We start from the raw sequence: 21,027 nt of genomic DNA on the forward strand, positions 1-21,027 counted from the left end.
CTCGCCTCCCTGCGGACCTGGCATCCTTTCACTCCCTCCTCTCTACATTCTCCTCTTCTGTCTCTGCTGCTAAAGCCAATTTCTACCACTCTAAATTCCAAGCATCTGCCTCTAACCCTAGGAAGCTCTTTGCCACCTTCTCCTCCCTCCTGAATCCTCCTCCCCCTCCTCCCCCCTCCTCCCTCTCTGCTGATGACTTCGTCAACCATTTTGAAAAGAAGGTCGACGACATCCGATCCTCGTTTGCTAAGTCAAACGACACCGCTGGTTCTGCTCACACTGCCCTACCCTGTGCTTTGACCTCTTTCTCCCCTCTCTCTCCAGATGAAATCTCGCGTCTTGTGACGGCCGGCCGCCCAACAACCTGCCCGCTTGACCCTATCCCCTCCTCTCTTCTCCAGACCATTTCCGGAGACCTTCTCCCTTACCTCACCTCGCTCATCAACTCATCCTTGACCGCTGGCTACGTCCCTTCCGTCTTCAAGAGAGCGAGAGTTGCACCCCTTCTGAAAAAACCTACACTCGATCCCTCCGATGTCAACAACTACAGACCAGTATCCCTTCTTTCTTTTCTCTCCAAAACTCTTGAACGTGCCGTCCTTGGCCAGCTCTCCTGCTATCTCTCTCAGAATGACCTTCTTGATCCAAATCAGTCAGGTTTCAAGACTAGTCATTCAACTGAGACTGCTCTTCTCTGTGTCACGGAGGCGCTCCGCACTGCTAAAGCTAACTCTCTCTCCTCTGCTCTCATCCTTCTAGACCTATCGGCTGCCTTTGATACTGTGAACCATCAGATCCTCCTCTCCACCCTCTCCGAGCTGGGCATCTCCGGCGCGGCCCACGCTTGGATTGCGTCCTACCTGACAGGTCGCTCCTACCAGGTGGCGTGGCGAGAATCTGTCTCCGCACCACGTGCTCTCACCACTGGTGTCCCCCAGGGCTCTGTTCTAGGCCCTCTCCTATTCTCGCTATACACCAAGTCACTTGGCTCTGTCATATCCTCACATGGTCTCTCCTATCATTGCTATGCAGACGACACACAATTAATCTTCTCCTTTCCCCCCTCTGATAACCAGGTGGTGAATCGCATCTCTGCATGTCTGGCAGACATATCAGTGTGGATGACGGATCACCACCTCAAGCTGAACCTCGGCAAGACGGAGCTGCTCTTCCTCCCGGGGAAGGACTGCCCGTTCCATGATCTCGCCATCACGGTTGACAACTCCATTGTGTCCTCCTCCCAGAGTGCTAAGAACCTTGGCGTGATCCTGGACAACACCCTGTCGTTCTCAACTAACATCAAGGCGGTGACCCGTTCCTGTAGGTTCATGCTCTACAACATTCGCAGAGTACGACCCTGCCTCACGCAGGAAGTGGCGCAGGTCCTAATCCAGGCACTTGTCATCTCCCGTCTGGATTACTGCAACTCGCTGTTGGCTGGGCTCCCTGCCTGTGCCATTAAACCCCTACAACTCATCCAGAACGCCGCAGCCCGTCTGGTGTTCAACTTTCCCAAGTTCTCTCACGTCACCCCGCTCCTCCGCTCTCTCCACTGGCTTCCAGTTGAAGCTCGCATCCGCTACAAGACCATGGTGCTTGCCTACGGAGCTGTGAGGGGAACGGCACCTCCGTACCTTCAGGCTCTGATCAGGCCCTACACCCAAACAAGGGCACTGCGTTCATCCACCTCTGGCCTGCTCGCCTCCCTACCTCTGAGGAAGTACAGTTCCCGCTCAGCCCAGTCAAAACTGTTCGCTGCTCTGGCACCCCAATGGTGGAACAAACTCCCTCACGACGCCAGGTCAGCGGAGTCAATCACCACCTTCCGGAGACACCTGAAACCCCACCTCTTTAAGGAATACCTAGGATAGGATAAAGTAATCCTTCTAACCCCCCCCCCTTAAAAGAGTTAGATGCACTATTGTAAAGTGGTTGTTCCACTGGATATCATAAGGTGAATGCACCAATTTGTAAGTCGCTCTGGATAAGAGCGTCTGCTAAATGACTTAAATGTAAATGTAAATGTAGCTAGCCATTTCACATCGGTTACACCAGCCTAATCTCGGGAGTTGATAGGTTTGAAGTCATAAACAGCGCAATGCTTGAAGCATTGCGAAGAGCTGCTGGCAAAACGCACGAAAGTGCTGTTTGAATGAATGCTTACGAGCCTGCTGGTGCCTACCATCACTCAGTCAGACTGCTCTATCAAATCATAGACTTAATTATAACATAATAACACACAGAAATACGAGCCTTAGGTCATTAATATGGTCGAATCCGGAAACTATCATCTCGAAAACAAAACGTTTATTCTTTCAGTGAAATACGGAACCGTTTTTCGGTTTTTTATCTAACGGGTGGCATCCACCCGTTATTCCTGTTACATTGCAGAACCTTCAATGTTATGTCATAATTACGTAAAATTCTGGCAAATTAGTTCGCAATGAGCCAGGCGGCCCAAACTGTTGCATACACTCTGACTCTGCGTGCAAACCTGGATTTCTTTTAGCTAAATATGCATGTTTAAAAATATATACTTCTGTGTATTGATTTTAAGAAAGGCATTGATGTTTATGGTTAGGTACACGTTGGAGCAACAACAGTCCTTTTTCGCGAATGCGCACTGCATCGATTATATGCAACGCATGACACGCTAGATAAACTAGTAATATCATCAACCATGTGTAGTTATAACTAGTGATTATGATTGATTGTTTTTTATAAGATAAGTTTAATGCTAGCTAGCAACTTACCTTGGCTTCTTACTGCATTCGCGTAACAGGCGGGCTCCTCGTGAGGCAGGTGGTTAAAGCATTGGACTAGTTAACCGTAAGGTTGCAAGATTGAATCCCTGAGCTGACAAGGTAAAAATCTGTCGTTCTGCCCCTGAACAAGGCAGTTAACCCACCGTTCCTAGGCCGTCATTGAAAATAAGAATGTGTTCTTAACTGACTTGCCTAGTTAAATAAAGGTGTAACATAAAAAATTTAATAAAAACTTGAAATCGGCCCTAATTAATCGGCCATTCCGATTAATCGGTCGACCTCTAATTAAGACACTAACAGCTTACAGACGGTAGGCAATTAAGGTCACAGTTATGAAAAAGAGGCCGTTCTACTGACTCTGAAAAACACCAATGAAAGATGCCCAGGGTCCCTGCTCATCTGTGTAAACGTGCCTTAGGCATGCTGCAAGGAGGCATGAGGACTGCAGATGTGGCCAGGGAAATAAATTGCAATGTCTGTACTGTGAGACGCCTAAGACAGCGCTGCAGGGAGAGGATGGACAGCTGATCATCCTCGCAGTGGCAGACCACATGTAACAACACCTGCACAGGATCGGTACATCGGAACATCACACCTGCGGGACAGGTACAGGATGGCAACAACAACTGCCCTAATTACACCAGGAACGCACAATCCCTCCATCAGCGCTCAGACTGTCCGCAATAGGCTGAGAGAGGTTGGACTGAGGGCTTGTAGGCCTGTTGTAAGGCAGGTCCTCACCAGACATCACAGGCAACAACGAGACGAGTCGAGTCGCCTATGGGCACAAACCCACTGTCTCTGGACCAGACAGGACTGGCAAGAAGTGCTCTTCACTGACGAGTCGCAGTTTTGTCTCACCAGGGGTGATGGTTGGATTTGCGTTTATCGTCGAAGGAATGAGCGTTACACCGAGGCCTGTACTCTGGAGTGGGATCGATTTGCAGGTGGAGGGTCCGTCATGGTCTGGGGCGGTGTGTCACAGCATCAACGGACTGAGCTTGTTGTCATTCTAGGCAATCTTAACGCTGTGCGTTACAGGGAAGACATTCTCCTCCCTCATGTGGTACCCTTTCCTGCTGGCTCATCCTGACATGACCCTCCAGCATGACAATACCACCTGCCACTGCTCGTTCTGTGCGTGATTTCCTGCAAGACAGGAATGTCAGTGTTCTGCCATGGCCAACGAAGAGCCCGGATCTCAATCCCGTTTAGCACGTCTGGGACCTGTTGGATCAGAGGGTGAGGGCTAGGGCCATTCCCCCCAGAAATGTCTGAGAACTTGCAGGTGCCTTGGTGGAAGAGTGGGGTAACATATCACAGCAAGAACGGGCAAATCTGGTGCAGTCCATGAGGAGGAGATGCACTGCAGTACTTAATGCAGCTGGTGGTCACACCAGATACTGCCTGTTACTTTTGATTTTGACCCCCCCTTTGTTCAGGGACACATTATTCAATTTCTGTAAGTCACATGTCTGTGGAACTTGTTCAGTTTATGTCTCAGTTGTTGAATCTTGTTATGTTCATACAAATATTTACACAAGTTAAGTTTGCTGAAAATAAATGCAGTTGACAGTGAGAGGACGTTTCTTTTTTTGCTGAGTTTAGGCAGCTACAGTAAGAGACAGAAAGACAGCTACCAGTGTTACTATTACTATGGTTCAGACCCTAGCTACTGAACAGCAGGTTGAATAGAGGAAGAGTTCCCCTAGAGTTCACTGGTATAATCTATGGTGGCCATAAATATTCTACTTCTAACAACAATGGGACTGAGTGAGAACCTCTGGAAGGTCATATATCCAATCCATAAACACTAGCTGGGCTGCTCCTGTATTCCTCTCTGAGACGGATAGAAGATGTCATCATGAGTATCATGTTAGATATAGCTGGACGTTTCTACAATGTTAGGCTATAAAAATGGTATAGTCCCTGAATATTTAGTTACTAAAAGACAATAAATTAGGATAAATCCATAAACGTAAGTTATTCCCACTCAGGACTACTGAAATGTCTGGGTTACAACTCCTCTCCAAGAACCTCATCTTCAACTATCACCACGTGTGAGGTCTAGGTAACCAATCACAGATTAGGACAGTGAGTGTCTGAAAACAAAGCGGACAGAGTGACAGAGCAGGGGAGAGCAGTCCAGGAAGGAAGCCAAGATTTCCTGTAATTGACTGAACCTGTTCCCCCCTCCTCAGACCTTTCCCTCTGTCCCCAAGGCTACAGGCCACCATGTCCTAACTGTCATCCATGTCCCTGTCTACAGAGTCACCCTCCCATCCTAAAACACACACACAGAGGGAAAAAGGCCTTCTCTAGCCAGTTCAGAGCTGTTCCTGAGCCCTCCTCCCTTCCTCCTCACTGCTGACTATTTATTTACATTCTTCCTGTCCACCTGCCTTTCAGCCCCATCCCCATCCTGTGTACGCACCGCACACACTGTCCCCGTCTCCCTGCCTCCCCACCTCCCTCCGTGGCCCTGGACCTTAGGTCAACCCCCACCCTCCCTCCCCTCCTCGGCCCTAAGGTCAACCCCCACCCTGAGTGTCAGTGCAGGGCCTCAGGGGTCAGGGGAGAAAACGCAGAGGGCGCTGTAAGGAATTCTACACTGCTGCTGTTTGTTGACTGGAAGGAGAAACCAAACACGACCCTCATCTCAATTATTCCACAAATAGAGCTAATGGAGACAGTTCTGGCGTTGGCATAAAACCTCAGTCAAACCAAAATAGAATGTATTAAGCTTTCTAGAAGTCAAATCTTCTGTAATACATGTATATCAAGTTTTTTATACCCACACATGCACATTGCGCACATGAACACATACCCACACTTCAGTGGATATCTCACCTGTTTCCATTACTTTTAAACAGGCTGGAAATCTGCTGAATAATAATTCCTCCAACTGATTTACAATGTCTGTTTGGGACAAGGACTGGTCTTCTAGTTGCTCAACAACTTAGTCTGAGTCCATTCAGACATGCTATTTGGAGCACACTAAAGGCTTCCGCATGCTTCGGTTCGGCTGGTGCTTAGCCGTAATCAGCTAGGCGAACCAAACGAGTGTGCTCCCATACTCCCTTAAAAGACCTATGCTTGAAAAACGAGAAAAAAGCAGCAATAGTACTGTTTGTCCATCTTGAGACGCCGTAGCCAAAATAGTCAGAATTAATCGAAGATAACTCAAGAAATCTGTCATTCATTTTGATGTTTTTGTTGATCTTAGTCGCGCAATTTTACATCTAACTAATATGTTTGGTACAGTACTTCTTAAGTTAAAAAATGTGCATGAGAACGAGTCGGCTATCGTTGAATGACAACAAACACTTAATTGAAGAATCCCTACTGTTGACCAATGACCGATGAAGGGGCGTACGCTTCGGTTCCCAACTTCGGCTTGCCACGAGAACAATTTTTGTGTGCACGAACAGCCGATTAAACCCTTGCCAAAGACCAAAACAAACAAAAACATCACAAACTGTTAATACATGCAAACTGTTCCAAACTGTTCCGGATGGGAAGCATGCGAACGCCTTCAGGGGTCCCTATCTCCACCATTGTTTTGCACAAAACAATGACAATGGTAAGCTGTTCCTAGGTAAACTTTAAGGTATAGGCAAGATTAGGTATACTGTATGTGTAATTTGGGTGGACTGTTCATTTAACCAGGCCTTGGGGTGATGCATGTCCAGATTTGACAACTAAAGGATGTTCAAGGGGATGCAGACAGGGGCTTTAACGTCAGCTTGCATTGACTTAGGTGGTCTGATGAAAACCTTCTAAGACAGCCAGCTGCATGCACTTTCGAAGTTAGCTGTTTTTAAATTAATGTGATTCATCAGTTATCGAACCCATATACAATCCTCCTCTGCTGTGGTATGTACACATATGGTCGTTATCTGTATACAAAACTAAACCTATAAACCCTTTCATGTTTAACTGTTAAACTTATATGGGTCATGACATTTACATTTTAGGGCCATATAGAGACATTTTCTAGTAAACATTTTCAACTTCAATTTCCCTCAATCAGCTCTAAACAGTCTCACACTGAACTAGGAGAAATAGCCACTGGGACTATATCATGAAAATGTGCGTTAGTTAGAAGTTTGGTCAGTCATTTCCACTCACCTCACAGTCCTTCTGTCCCTTCTTCTTCAGCTGGTCACATTTACGCAGCTTACATATCTGCTTCCCAATCTTACGGTTCATACAGTTGCTGCAGGTGCCACAATTCTCCTTCTGTATACAGGGTGCACACACGCCGCACCGCCTCCTCTTCTTACCCTGGGGGGCAGCGTGGGGCACTCCATGGGCGGGGGGCCCGAGAGAGAAGAGACCGCCTTGCTGGTGCTCAGTCTGGATATATTCGGAGTGAGGGGACAGGGGCACCCCTGGGCCCTCCATGGCTATCCTCGGGCCCCGCAGAAAGATCTGGGTCCCGGTCTCGTCACCGTCCGTGGAGAATTCATAGATGTCCTGGAAGGGTGGGGGGCCAGGCCCTCCCTTGGACCTGTGCATTCTAACAGACAGTCCAGCCTAAAGCCTAGCTGCACAGTCCTGGTAGCAATGTGAGGGATAAAAACAGAACAGCAGCAACACAGAGTAGTGTAGTCTAATGGGAGAGTTCTAGAGTTTGGAAGGTAGTTGTTGTAAGAGCTGAGAAGGGCTGAGACGTATGCAACTTCTAGATGCTAGTCTAGTCCATCCTGTCCTCTCAGTCTCCTGGTTGGCCTGCTGGATGAGATTGGTCGTTGGGGATAGGGCATCTTTCCCAGCTACCCAGAGGGACAGATAGGGGTCAGCCATAACCACAGCAGGGGAGGAGGTGTGAGAGGAGACATGGTCTGGTCTTGCCAATCCAGCAGTAGCCTACCTGGTTGCTATCTGAAAGTGGGAATAGACAGCATGGAGAAAAATATGGAAGAGAGAACAGTTATTTACAATGGACAATAGCAATATGTGTGTTCCATGTAGGCCAATAAACAGAGCAAATATGAGAATACAAATTCACCTGTCATTTCCCCCCCACACAAATGTATCAAATAAATTACTGCTTTACAGGGAAATACATAAATCTCACATCAGGATAGGTATTAGTAGTCTAGACCTGTCATTAGAAATGGCTGGGTCTGGGGATGCCAGTCTATTTTAATATTGTCTGGGAGTCTTACACAGGCAGATGAAATGCACATAGGTCGATATGGGCCTACATGCAAATTGAGAAAAGATGCCGAGTTCTATAATGGCGATCCATCCCCACGAGGAGGGGGCTTTGTTTGTCCTATATGAATGAGAAAGGGAGTTTCGTTGATGCCCGCGACGGAGCTCTTTGTTCCACAGTCAGACTCATTAAACTGAAATGTTTTAACTGTGTCGATAAACCCGGTGTAGCCAAATTGTTTCTCCACGGCAGCAGGCCTACGCCGACGTTGACTCACGCTCATGTTGAATCACTGCGGTAGCATTTTGTTTCATATTTTGCATATACAAAGATAGGATACACTCAGAAATGTATCATTAGCTTTTCTAATTTAATGTGCTTTGACGACGTATTATTAGGCCCACTAATATTGTCAACGTGTCTGGAATTCGAATGACATGAAGAAGATGCTTTTCAGTTGAGCAAATCCGCAGATGAGGTGAAGTCTTTATTTTCGCGATAGGGAACCCACTAGTTACTTTCTTACTTTAGTATAGCAATATTTTCAGTCGTCCCAAACATTGTTTCAAAGTCGTTATTATTGCAACATTAGTCACAACCACTATTCCCGACGGAGCAGTGTGCCATTACGAGAATTTGGGACTAAGGTTCTATCTGCATTTTTATTTAAAAAAGTGTTATTGGCATAGCCTTGTTTTATTCAATGTTCTCTACCTATATAGTACTTTAAATAACCCAATTCATGTTGTTAAGTTCAAAAGAATACAAGATAAAAAATTGCTGATACCATTCAAACTAATGAGGGTTCGGTAATGTAAAGCCAATTATATCAGAATCATCGTTTTGCAAAATTAACCTTATCGTCCCAAGCTCTCTGATACAAACCAATCGCATGAAGTTTGACTTCATTCATTCGGCACGATAGAGACCTAAACATCTGCATATTGGGTGTCAATCTTCTACATCCAAGCCTAGGCTATTTCAACCCCTATTGTTGTCCAAAAAAATCTAAAACCTTTTTAGGAAGCCTATGCATCATCAACGCAAATATATAGATGCCCAATTAAGTGCCTATAGACAGGTGTAACCATGCATACTGAGCGTAAATACAGGGTGAATTGTGAAATATTATTTTTGTATTGTTTGGTTGTGTGTAAAAACCAATATGCAACAAAAAATAATTATGCTGGAATGGAAAAATCGTTATGAAAAATCCTAAATATAGGCTATCCAATGCCAGCTGACATGCTCGCTAATATAGGCCTAGCCACACAATTAGATAGTATTTGGCAACGGGTATTAATTAGGCTACTTTCCTGTGAAAGTCTTGTGCAGAATCAGATGCAATGGCACGTTGCCACAATGCAACACGCGCTCCAGTACCCTACTTCCAAAATAAGCACATGGCTTATTCAGCAATTTATACCGGGTGCTTTAACTGGAGGCAAACGCCAGCGCTGTACAAGACTGTTACACAGTTCCATTATTATAACCAACAATGTTTTAACTCGTGTATTAAACACTTTTTCAATAGTTTATTGAAGTGTCAGTTAAAGGGGTTGGAGGGGGAAAAACATCAAATACAGACTTTTAAAACACCACCCCGGGGAGCAAATAGACAAGAACAATGTTCAAATGATAAAAAGTGAGAAAAACATCAGATAAAACAATACACAATTAGATGGTATGATCACATTTACATAAACCTCATTATCTGTCAAACAGATACATACATCTGGCATGTGTGAAGTCACACACATTCAATACTGGAGTTTATCAGTGGGCCCAATGTGTATTTGACTAATTGCTTTACTGATGAGATACTACTCACTTTCATTTGGTGGAATACACATCCAGATTTATTTCGACAACAAGCTGTTAGGCTATTTGGAAAGGCTGATGGCCATAGAAAGGAAATAGAGAAATATCTCAAGAGATAGAATACATACCACGTTTGACGGGTGGGTCTTTAAATATCCCTCGATTTTTTTTTACCTTAGATAAAGTTTATAAAAATAAAACAGCATAAACTCCCCCTTCAAAGGCAAAGCAAAAGTCTAGATATTATTATTGAAAAGTTGTTCGAATGTGAATTATAATAATGAGAAAAATAATGCAAGAAATTGCAGTGGAACAGTAACATAAAAAGCAACTCAACTCCCAGAATAAAAACAAAACGTAGCCAATAAACTTTGAGAAAATGCGCGATTCTTTTACACAGTTTTTCACTTAGTGACTCGTTGAAGGTCCGAGGTCTGGTTAGATTTAAAAGACGAAGAACATAATAGCAGAAAACGTTGTGGAGCGGTTAAAGTGATCAGCAAATTACGGAGTGGAGTTCGATACACACAGTGGAACAACAGAGTTAACGCTTCTCCCCATGACGTCATTCTCATCTCAGACAGTACACATTTTTACGTTTTACACACAAACCCTCAATAAAATTAAAACATGAAATGACATTAGTCAAATCATGGGATTATTTTTTAGACGGTAAGAAAACAAATATGAGATGGACTATGTCCTCCTAATCAAAATTATGAAAATTGGTATTTGCATTGATGTCATTTTCCACATAATAGTAACTGGTGTGAGCTATTTGTCGAACTGTTAAGTTTGGAATATCTGTGGAATTCAAAGATCGAATAATTTGAGAGGAATGTTCATTGTAGCCTACCCATGATATGGGGTAGAAAAGAAGCACAATCCACAACATTTGTTTACCATTTAGTTCATCAAACCAAAAACATTAAAACCTCCCATACATCTTCATTAATGGACTCTCATAGTACTCAAGATATCATGACAGAAATGTGTTTGAAGTTACAGACATGTAGAAACATGTGGCTCTTTAAGTTGGTAACAGCCAGATCTACACCGACTACATTGTAGTAGTTTCAAAGTATCCACTAACTGAGAGGACCAAAATTAACCCGATAATTCAGGGTATATCATATCAATTCTGAAATCTTTAATATCATACCATTGTAAAACTCAACTTGAATTAATTTGACAGACACACAAACAAAAGCTGTAAACACAAACCTTTAACATTCTTGATAGGGAAACCCATCGTTATCATCAAACTGTAGTATGTCAGTCAGTATAGAGAACATACCTACAAAGAGAATTCACTATAGAGTAATAAAGATAAATCTGTGCTGTATTATATAATAGGGCTATACAGTATAGGATTGTGCTTGGATCAGGATTCAGTCCCTGATCAATCATTGGTCAATAAATAAGAATTAAAAAAGGTAATCAAGAGGGATTAAGGTGGACAAAACTTCAGGTAGACCACAGCAAAGTGCTCAACATGACACCTTACATGATATAAAGGAGAGAAAAGCAGTAACATATCACCCGCATAATACAACCGTTAGATTTGATATGGAAGGACATAGTTATACATACAGTGTTAACTGATGATAGAACAATGAATATGGTTGTGCATAATTCAGGGGAAGGGATTTCATGTCACATTCTCAAATGTGTTGACTTCAGTGTTGATGACAGACAGGCAAATACATAAATATGGTTCGGAGGACTGAGAAGAAAAATTCCGGAAACGGGGAGTTTTGGAATAAGTGAGGGTAGGAAATACCAAGGGGACCGAGGAATAACATAGGAATGTAATAGAAGTAGCACCAGGAGTGTTTCCGGGCCATGTGACCTGACAAGAAAAAAACTCTGGGCAATGTTGATTATAAGGAATGGATTGAAGCACGAGAAAAGGGGTACTAGCAGTAGACAGTAGTTACACATCTGAGGGAAGCACATAAACCATTTTGCCTGCCATTCTCACTCACAAGACGAACTGAAAGGATAGCAAAGAGCTTGGAGAGAGAACCAGAAATGACACAACCATTTTAGGCCTGCTACAAAAGCCGTAGCTACGTTGAGACTGGTAACCTCTCAACTAACACATTTGACTGTGCAAACAACTCCATTAAAAACAGGATTTCGTGTGTCGTGTCACACATTCTGTAGTAGTTCAGTTAAGACAGCAGAGCCCCTAGTTTGTGAGGACAAATCCTGAAATGCATTTACACAGGGAATGTATCATACCCCCCCATTCTGAAACCACCTCCTATCTGTTGTACAGTAGTGGTGCAGAGGCCAGAGAGTGGCGAGCCAAGCCTCTATGTCCGGACCTGGAATTTGCCAGCTTTGGTCATGTACTTGATGCCTTTGAATGGTTTGTACTTCTCCCCGTACATATCCAACCGATTCACCTTCAGTCCTAGAGAAGAACAAGGAAATTAAAAAAAGGAGAAAAGGTGTCACATTGCTATTCAAAATGTATTTCTACAGAAAGTCACATAAAACGTTGATTTGGTCACTGCAAGGGTCATAAGATACATGTAAACCCCTTTTGGAAACAGATACAAACCTCTCTGAGGATCAGATAGATTAAATAGAGATTGAGTATCTTGTTTCCATCTAATGGGAAAAGGTGTCACTGTGAATGAGCTGTGTGGATGTCATGTGATTGTCTGCTGAGCATGCTTTGTAATATGGAGTTAGTAGATTAATAAGATCTGGTCTAGGGTTAAATATTTATTTACTCCCTGAAATGATTATGGGTCAAGTAAACTGATACTAAATCAGCTGCTAAGTGGCAACTTCTACTCTAGAGTGTAATAACCGATTATGATAAAGGTGTGTGTATAATACTAATCATTTGGGGGACTGCTTGTATTCGTCTGTTAAACACAATTGTGTAATGTATATTTTTTTGTTGCATATACCAACTTCCACTGAGACGCCTGCGGGGAGCGGGGTCACGGCCAGGGTCACCATTGTACAGCCCCCCTGGAGCAATTAGGATTAAGTGCCTTGCTCTAGGGCACAGCAAATAATTTTTTACCTTGTCAGCTCCAGTATTCGAACCAGCGACCTTTCGGTTACTGGCCCAACACTCTAACCTCGAAGCTACCTGTGTGTGTGTGTTTTACCAGAGAGGGCCGACTGTTGGATCTTGAACTGGATGTTGATAGTGGGGTTCTCGTCTGGCTTGGAGGCCCCTGCCTGCAGGCTCATAGAGCCCTTTAGACTAGGCAGCTTCTGAGGGTTGATCTTACCCACGTCCCACGACAGGAGCTGCATAGGGACAACACAGTATCCTCACACTGTTATTACCACACATAGGGAGAAGGGTATAATTATGAATACACAGAGGTGGGTGGGGGGAGAAATCAACCATTCCATGGGATGTATGACTACATACCCTTATGTAAGTTTACAGCATACACCACCAACTGGTCGGGTAAATCCATATCTGCACACACGCACGCATACATGCACTCCCTTCCCCACCACCTTACCTTAGTGACAGGGTCGAAGGTGTATGTCCCCTGGGTGGGGTTGAGGTTGGTGTTGAGAACTCCGCGGGGCAGCTGGCTGCTGACCAGAACAGCCTCTACTCCCTTCCCCATGGTCTGCTTGGGGCCCAGGGTCAGCTCAAAGTGGCCCTGAGAACTACCCTCCCTGAACGTGATGTTGTGCTTTACGTACACCGGGATGGCCACCAGACTGAGGGGCAGACACAGAATGTCAGAAGGACACAGGTAGGACAGACACCGAGACAAAAACATGGCAGAGCACACTGAACACAAAGTGTGCGAGTGACTAGTACTAAATAAAACAAGTGAATCATTTGCTGCTTGGATGTCAGTTTGTTATTACAACTTTTAAAAATGTGAAACTTCTTACTAAAAATGTGGGAATACAAATGTAAAATGTCAGGGTCATACTGGCGTTGGTGCCAAATATTGTGCCTGGGTTTTCCCGAGCAAAACCAGAAGGGATAATGATCCAATCTATACCAAGACACGTACAGTACTGCACTACATTCCTAAAACTATACTACTTAAATCTAATGCTTTGTCAAATGGATGTTTTGAGAATAAAAACATCCATTTAATAATTAATGTAAACATTCAACCAAACACAGGTCTTCATCTAGCTAACACTTTAAAACAACTCTAGTTTTGGGTCGAGTCACAACTACAATGTCAATTTACTTTGAAATACCTTGCTGACCTTAATGGGTGGAGACTAAAATTAAGACAATGACAAGAAAAAGTAAACATTCAGAAACTGGGAAGCAAGCAGACGTGTGTGTTATGCCTTAAGCACATGCACGACATGGCCAAGAGTATGTGGACACCCCTTCAAATTAGTGGATTTGGCTATTTCAGCCACACCAGATGCTGACAGGTGTATAAAATTGAGCACACAGCAATGCAACCTCCATTGACAAACATTGGCAGTAGAATGGCCCGTACTGAAGAGCTCAGAAACTTTCAATGTGGCACCATCATAGGATGCCAACTTTCCAACAAGTCAGTTTGACAAATTTCTGCCCTGCTAGAGCTGCCCTGGTCAACTGTAAGTGCTGTTATTGTGTAGCGGAAACGTCTAGGAGCAACAACGGCTTAGCCGCGAAGTGGTAGGGCACACAACCTCACAGAATGAGACCACCGAGTACTGAAACGCATAAAAATCATCTATCCTCAGTTGCAACACTCACTACCGAGATCCAAATTGCCTCTGGAAGCAACATCAGCACAATAACTGTTCATCAGGAGCTTCATGAAACGGGTTTCCATGGCCGTGCAGCCGCACATAAGCATAAGATCACCATGCGCAATGCCAAGCGTTGGTTGGAGTGGTGTAAAGCTCGCCGCTATTGGACTCTGGAGCAGTGGAAACGCTTCACCATCTGGCAGTCCGATGGACGAATCTGGGTTTGGCGGATGCCAGGAGAACGCTACCTGTTCGAATGCATAGTGCCAACAAAAGTTTGGTGGAGGAGGAATAATGGTCTGGGGCCGTTTTTCATGGTTCGGGTTAGGCCCCTTAGTTCCAGTGAAGTGAAATCTTAGCGCTACTGCATACAATGACATTCTAGACGATATTGTGCCTCCAACTTTGTTGCAACAGCATGACTTGCCCAAGTGCAGGAAGCGAGGTCCATACAGAAATGGTTTGTTGAGATCGGTGTGGAAGAACAACTGGGTCATGCAGCAAGACAATGATCCAAGACACACAATCAAGTCAACATGAAAATGGTTCAGAAGCAACAAATTTGAAGTTTTGGAATGGCCTAGTCAAAGTCCAGACATAATCCAATTGAGATGATGTGGCAGGACTTGAAACGAGCAGTTCATGCTTGAAAACCCACAAATGTCAATGAGTTAAAGAAGTTAACTCAGCGACAAGAGTGGGCCAAAAGTCCTCCACAGCAATGTGAGACTGATCAACTACTACAGGAGGCATTTGGTTGCAGTCATTGCAGCTAAAGGTGGCACAACCAGTTATTGAGTGTAAGGCGCAATTACTTGGATTTTGCATAACTTTGTTAATTAAATAAGTATCTTTGTTTTGTTATTTGTAAACTTAGGTTCCATTTAACTAATATTAGGTTTTGGTTGAAGATCTGATAACATCCAGTATAAAAAAGATATGCATAAATAGAGAAAATCAGAAACCGGACAAATACTTTTTCAAGGCACTGTATGTGGTATAATACTGTAAAGCCAGCGAAAAGCCTGAGAAAACAGAGCAGAAGACTAGAGGAGAACAGAGCTACTGACTTCTGGGAGCTGACGTGGTAGGAGAGCAGCCGGAAGTTTCCGTCTGGGGGGATGAAGGAGAGGATCCTCTCCGCTTCCCAGCGCTTGAACCTCACACACGGGTGGAAGCTCACATCATCCAGCAGACGAGGGTTCTGTGACAGGATCAAACAGGGGTATCAAGACAGAGAGAAAGAGAGTGGGAGTGACAGAAACAGATAGGACCATTTTGACACCGTTAACTTCAGTATGTCATACGGAGAGGCAGAGAGTGATCGGCTATTTGCAGGGGACAGGGTTGGAGATAAACGATTGGCTAGAGCGGATCCGGCTCACCAGCCCATTCAATCTGTCCAGCGGGAGGTTTGAGTAAAAAAAAAAGTATAATAAAAAAATTCTAATAAATATATAGTACCAGTCAAAAGTTTGGACACACCTACTCATTGCACAGCATATGTGGGAACTCCTTCAAGACTGTTGGAAAAGCAAAAGGGGGGGGCGGCAACTCCATATTAATGTCCATTATTTTAGAATGAGATGTTCAGCAAGCATTTTGTCATGTAGTATATTTGTGCATCTGTACTTTCCACTGATCATTAAACATGATTCATTCAGAATTATCCGTAATCATGGTAGCATAATGTAAAGTGTCCAGAAATATATTCTAATCAAATTTGTATTTTTTTAGTTTTATATGACATCCAAATTGGTAGTTACAGTCTTGTCCCATCGCTGCAACTCCCGTACGGACTAAGGAGAGGCGAAGATCGAGAGCCATGCGTCCTCCAAAACACGACCCTGCCAAGCCGCACTGCTTCTTGAAACACTGCTCGCTTAACCCAGAAGCCAGCCGCACCAATGTGTCAGAGAAAACACAGTACAACTGGCAACCGTGTCAGCGTGCATGCGCCAAATCCTCCCCTAACCCGGCCGATGCTGGGCCAATTGTGCGCCCCATCATGGGTCTCCTGGTCGTGGCCGGCCTCGACATAGCCCGGGATCGAACCCGGGTCTGCAGTGACTCCTCACCAATAGACCACTGCTCCACTCAGGAGGCCCAAGATATTCTTGGGTACAAAGTGCATTCATTTCTAAAATGGTAAAACAGGTATGAAAATAGCCCTACAAAAAAAGGTGACATTCTGTACTGTCGCCTCATAAATCATTTGATCTGAAATACAAAATTATGGCGTGTAGAGACAAATGTAAATATTATTTGTGGTAATTTTTTTAACTCTTGAACGTCTTAAATTACACTGAACAAAAACGCAACAATTTCAACGATTTTACTGAGTTACAGTTCATATAAGGAAATCAGTCAACTGAAATCAATTCATTAGGCCCTCATCTATGGATTTCACATGACTGGGCAGGGGCGCTGCCATGGGTAGGACTGGGAGGGCATAGGCCCACCCACTTGGGAGCCAGGCCCAGCTAATCAGAATGAGCTTTTCCCCACAAGAAGGGATATCTTACGGACAGAAATACTCCTCAGTTTCATCAGCTGTCCGGGTGGCTGGTCTCAGACAATCCCGCAGGTGAAGAAGCCGGATGTGGAGGTCCTGGGCTGGCGTGGTTACACGTGGTCTGCGGTTGTGAGGTCAGTTGGACGTACTGCCAAATTCTCTAAAATTATGTTGGAGGCAGCTTATGGTAGAGAAATTACCATTAAATTATCTGGGAACAGCTCTGGTGGTCATTCCTGCAGGCAGCATGCCAATTGCACGTTCCCTCAAAACTTGAGACATCTGTAGCATTGTGTTGGGTGACAGAACTGCACATTTTAGAGTGGCCTTTTACTTGAGAAATAAGCTTTTTGTGCGTATGGAGTTTTCTGGGATATTTTATTTCAGCTCATGAAACATGGGACCAACACTTTACATGGTGCATTTTCTATATTTTTGCTCAGTACAGATAGAAAGCATGCAAAAATTATAATGAACCTATATTTTAAAATAACTGCAATTTTTCGGGCCGGTAATGCATTTGACGAAACAAATTGGCCCCCCAAAAATACTGAATTTTGAAATCACGATGTGGCCCTCGAGACAAAATGATTGCCCACCCCTGGGCTAGAGAGACAGAGAAAGAGAGGACTCACCATGAATGAGAGAGTGAGGTCAGGCATGCCTGTCAGTTTCACACAGGCGTCAATCACCCCTTGGATCTCTGCTGTGATAGTGGATCCTAACAGTGTGTGAGAGAAACAGAGAGAGATGGAGAAAGAGAACGACTCAATCAGAAAGTCAAATTCTGTGTTTGTTATTTTTAATGGGTCAGGATAGATTTACAGGAGAGCATGATGTGGCAGTATGCCTACCATACCTGATTTATCGATTATGGCATCAATCTCCTCCACTACATCAAAGTAGGCCTCGTTGTTGGTGTACTTCACTCCAGTGCGTCGCCATGGCACCACAGACAACTGGCCAGTAGGGAGCTGCTCCCCTACATTGGTACTGCCTACAAACAACAGAACAGTCAAATATAATGACACACAAACAGGATGTACACATTCCAATAGTTGTGTACAGTGACATGGGTCTAGATGCAAAGTTTAAAAACAAATCATAGCCAACGCCCACTGCCAATAATCTGTAAATAAATAGAACTATTGATGAACACATATGTCATGACTAGGGGCCCGAGATTTTCCTGGTCAAGTTGCGTTGTGTAATACTAGGGTGTTGAGGTTGTTATGGTCAGGAAAAAGTGATGACATAGTAATTAACTGTGCAGAGGCAAACTTGGTCATCTTCAGGTACCTGTGATGGTGTTGACCACTGTGCGCAGGATGGTGGGCGGCTTGATGAGCTCTTTGAGGATATTGGACTCTGTGGCCAGGGGGAAACCATTGTCCAGCATCTCCTCTAGTAGCTCATATACTACCACCACATTGTCCTTGATCGCTGCCTCCGTGCACACCCCAAAGTAGTCCTGACAACAGGGAGGGAGGGAGTGAGAGGCCAGGGGAGGGAGGGATCAGTTGAGGGAGTGGAGATTGAGAAGAGATTTAACAAAATGACTTACAACATTTTAAAAAGTAACACTTGGTAGCTTAACAATAAGACAATCAGTAACTCACAGAAACAGATAGATTACATTGCAAGGTAGACTTAGGGTGCATTCGTAAATTCCCTCTGGCCATCTACCCCGATTTCAAAGGACTCTCGTTTGAGTGTGCCAGAGCGCAGAATAACTGATGCATTTACGAACGCTCAACACCCGTTGAATATATGGCCGGTGTCAGTAAACGTCGGCAAAAAGCGTAATTAAATTGTTGCCAGCAGCACAGTTAGTCACCAAAGCTCTGGATAACATGAAAACAGCCTAACCAGCTCTGCTCGGGTGAGAGAATTGGTCAGAGTGAGGTGTTCTCTCATTTATGTCTGGAAGTAGCTAGCTAACTTTAGTCAGTTAACCTCTACGGGATCGGTGTCCCTAACCCGGGACAGTTGTTGCTCAATTTGCGATAATGTGACTAGAATGACATTGTAAACAGCTAATTCCAGGACATAGACATGTTTAATATGGGCAGAATGATTAAATTCTTGTTAATCTAACTGCAGTATCCAATTTACAGTAGCTATTAGAGCAAAATAAATACAATGAGGATAGTGCACAACAAAACACTTTTATCACGACAACTGGTTTGATACATTCACCTCTGAAGTTAAATAATGTACTTACATTCTTGCTCTGATTTGTCATCCTGAGGGTCCCAGAGATAAAATGAAACAGTTTTGCTTGATAAAATAGATTTTTATATTTAAATGTAGTAACTGGGTTCTACAGTTTGAACCCCCCCCCACCAAAACTTTTCGCGCACACACTGCTGCCATCTTGTGGACAACATCTAAATTAAACCTAGAATTATATCCCAATGTATGGCCTTTCTCTTGCATTTCAAAGATGATTGAAAAAAAAATAAAAAATTTGAAAACATGTTTTTTTTGGTTTGTATTATCTTTTACCAGATCTAATGTGTTATATTCTACTACATTAATTTCACATTTCCACAAGTGTTTCCTTCCACAAGTGTTTCCTTTCAAATGTTATCAAGAATATGCATATCCTTGCTTCAGGTACTGAGCTACATTCAGATTTGGGAATGTCATTTTTGGTGAAAATTGAAAAAAAAGTGTAGAGAGAAAAAGGCTCTGAATTTAAGAACTGACAATCTGACAACTCTGAATTTACAAACGCCATGAGCACATGGAGCGCACTTGGCACTCCAGAGTGAATTTAAGAACGCACCATGGTGATTAACAACCTGAACATGTGAAAGTGAATGGACGAAAAGTAAGTATACCAAGTCCAAGTACAAACCTGGAATGTATCAACCACCCTGTGTAAGAACTCAATGACAAAGAGCGGCGGCACCTCGCTTTGGATAACTGCCACAAAGTAAATGCGGTGCCTTAGCACACTGATTAGGTAGTGGTGGGGGGTTGGGATGACTGGGGGCACGTTCTCCGGCTCGCTGGCGCGCTCTTGCGCCTCGAAAAAGTAGTCGCACACGGAGCGGCTCACAACGCTCTTCCAGTGCTTCTCCAGGAAAATGTCCCCCGAGGAGTTCACGAGGAACAGGCTGTGGATCATTTTGGCTGGAGGGTGAGACAGAAAAATAACAAATATTTAGCTAGCGACTCTAAAACGATTCTAGCGATACCATCCATGCAGTTGGAATACAATATAACTTGAGTTACACAGAACCTGTGGTACTCTCAATATAGACATACATCTATGATGAGTGACAATGTAACGTTAACTTGTGAAGTGGAGAAAGGGATAGGACAGGTCACAGGCGACACCATTTCATTAAATATTTGGCTGTGCTATCAGGTTCCGCCGTGGGCGGCCGTAATATCAGTAGGCATGCACACGAACCTGTTAAATAAGATGACTACAGATGATGATAATATATGGTATTTTACTGGAAGATAGGCCTGCCTCTGTATTCTTACAACATTCCCTCCTCACAGTTGTCTTGTGACAGCAGGCGAGCGCCGTCATACAGCGATGGTGAAAACGGAATTATTCATGGCTAGCGCTCAATATTTTAGTGCTATTCCTTATATTTATAGCGTGTAATTACTTACCGGTGTCAATCTATTGGTATTTTCGTCTCGCTTTCGCCTTTTTTCAATGAAAGATTAGAGAAGGCCGTCGCTTGTTCTCAGTTAGCTGGCATGAATGACGAGAAATCTGACACCAGACAGGACCAATCGGAGACGAAAAAAAGCAATTATGCCCTCCTCTCCCAAATAGTGATTGGTCCATAGTGCGGAGGTTCGTGCATTCACTACCACTCGGAACTCAATTGTAATTGGACAACGCCCAGTAAACACAGGCTGAACATGAACCTTGATTGGCTAAACGGCACCGTCGTGTCTGACATTTTGTGTCAAGACATCGTCCACGGATCATATCAGATTTCATTTTGTGGATACATTTTGTGGATACAAAATAGATATATTTCCAATGAATAGAATGTAATGGAAAATAATTTACTTGG

At 43.9% G+C, this 21,027-nt stretch overlaps 2 protein-coding genes across 3 annotated transcripts in view; both read right to left on the bottom strand.

The window, feature by feature from the left end:
• Positions 1-7,773, bottom strand: part of LOC139576581 (methylcytosine dioxygenase TET3-like) — a 66,812-nt gene extending 59,039 nt beyond the window's left edge. For both annotated transcript variants that reach the window (XM_071402831.1, XM_071402830.1), the window contains exon 1: positions 6,897-7,773. In XM_071402831.1, the coding sequence (XP_071258932.1) occupies positions 6,897-7,286 (390 nt within the window). In that variant the 5' untranslated portion in view covers positions 7,287-7,773. The remainder of the gene's footprint in view (positions 1-6,896) is intronic.
• Positions 7,774-10,643: 2,870 nt separating this feature from the next.
• LOC139576582 (AP-3 complex subunit mu-2) lies at positions 10,644-20,765 on the bottom strand. Its single transcript, XM_071402834.1, has 9 exons — positions 20,612-20,765; positions 19,839-20,116; positions 18,275-18,446; positions 17,835-17,972; positions 17,611-17,696; positions 15,531-15,664; positions 13,257-13,464; positions 12,888-13,032; positions 10,644-12,172 (listed from the first exon to the last, which is right to left on the bottom strand). The coding sequence occupies exons 2-9, from the start codon at positions 20,109-20,111 to the stop codon at positions 12,072-12,074; spliced, it is 1,257 nt and encodes a 418-aa protein (XP_071258935.1). The 5' UTR covers positions 20,112-20,116; positions 20,612-20,765; the 3' UTR covers positions 10,644-12,071.
• Between the last annotated feature and the right edge of the window lie 262 nt (positions 20,766-21,027).

This window comes from Salvelinus alpinus, chromosome 5, assembly GCF_045679555.1.
Source record: "Salvelinus alpinus chromosome 5, SLU_Salpinus.1, whole genome shotgun sequence".
In the NCBI taxonomy this organism is placed as follows: domain Eukaryota; kingdom Metazoa; phylum Chordata; class Actinopteri; order Salmoniformes; family Salmonidae; genus Salvelinus; species Salvelinus alpinus.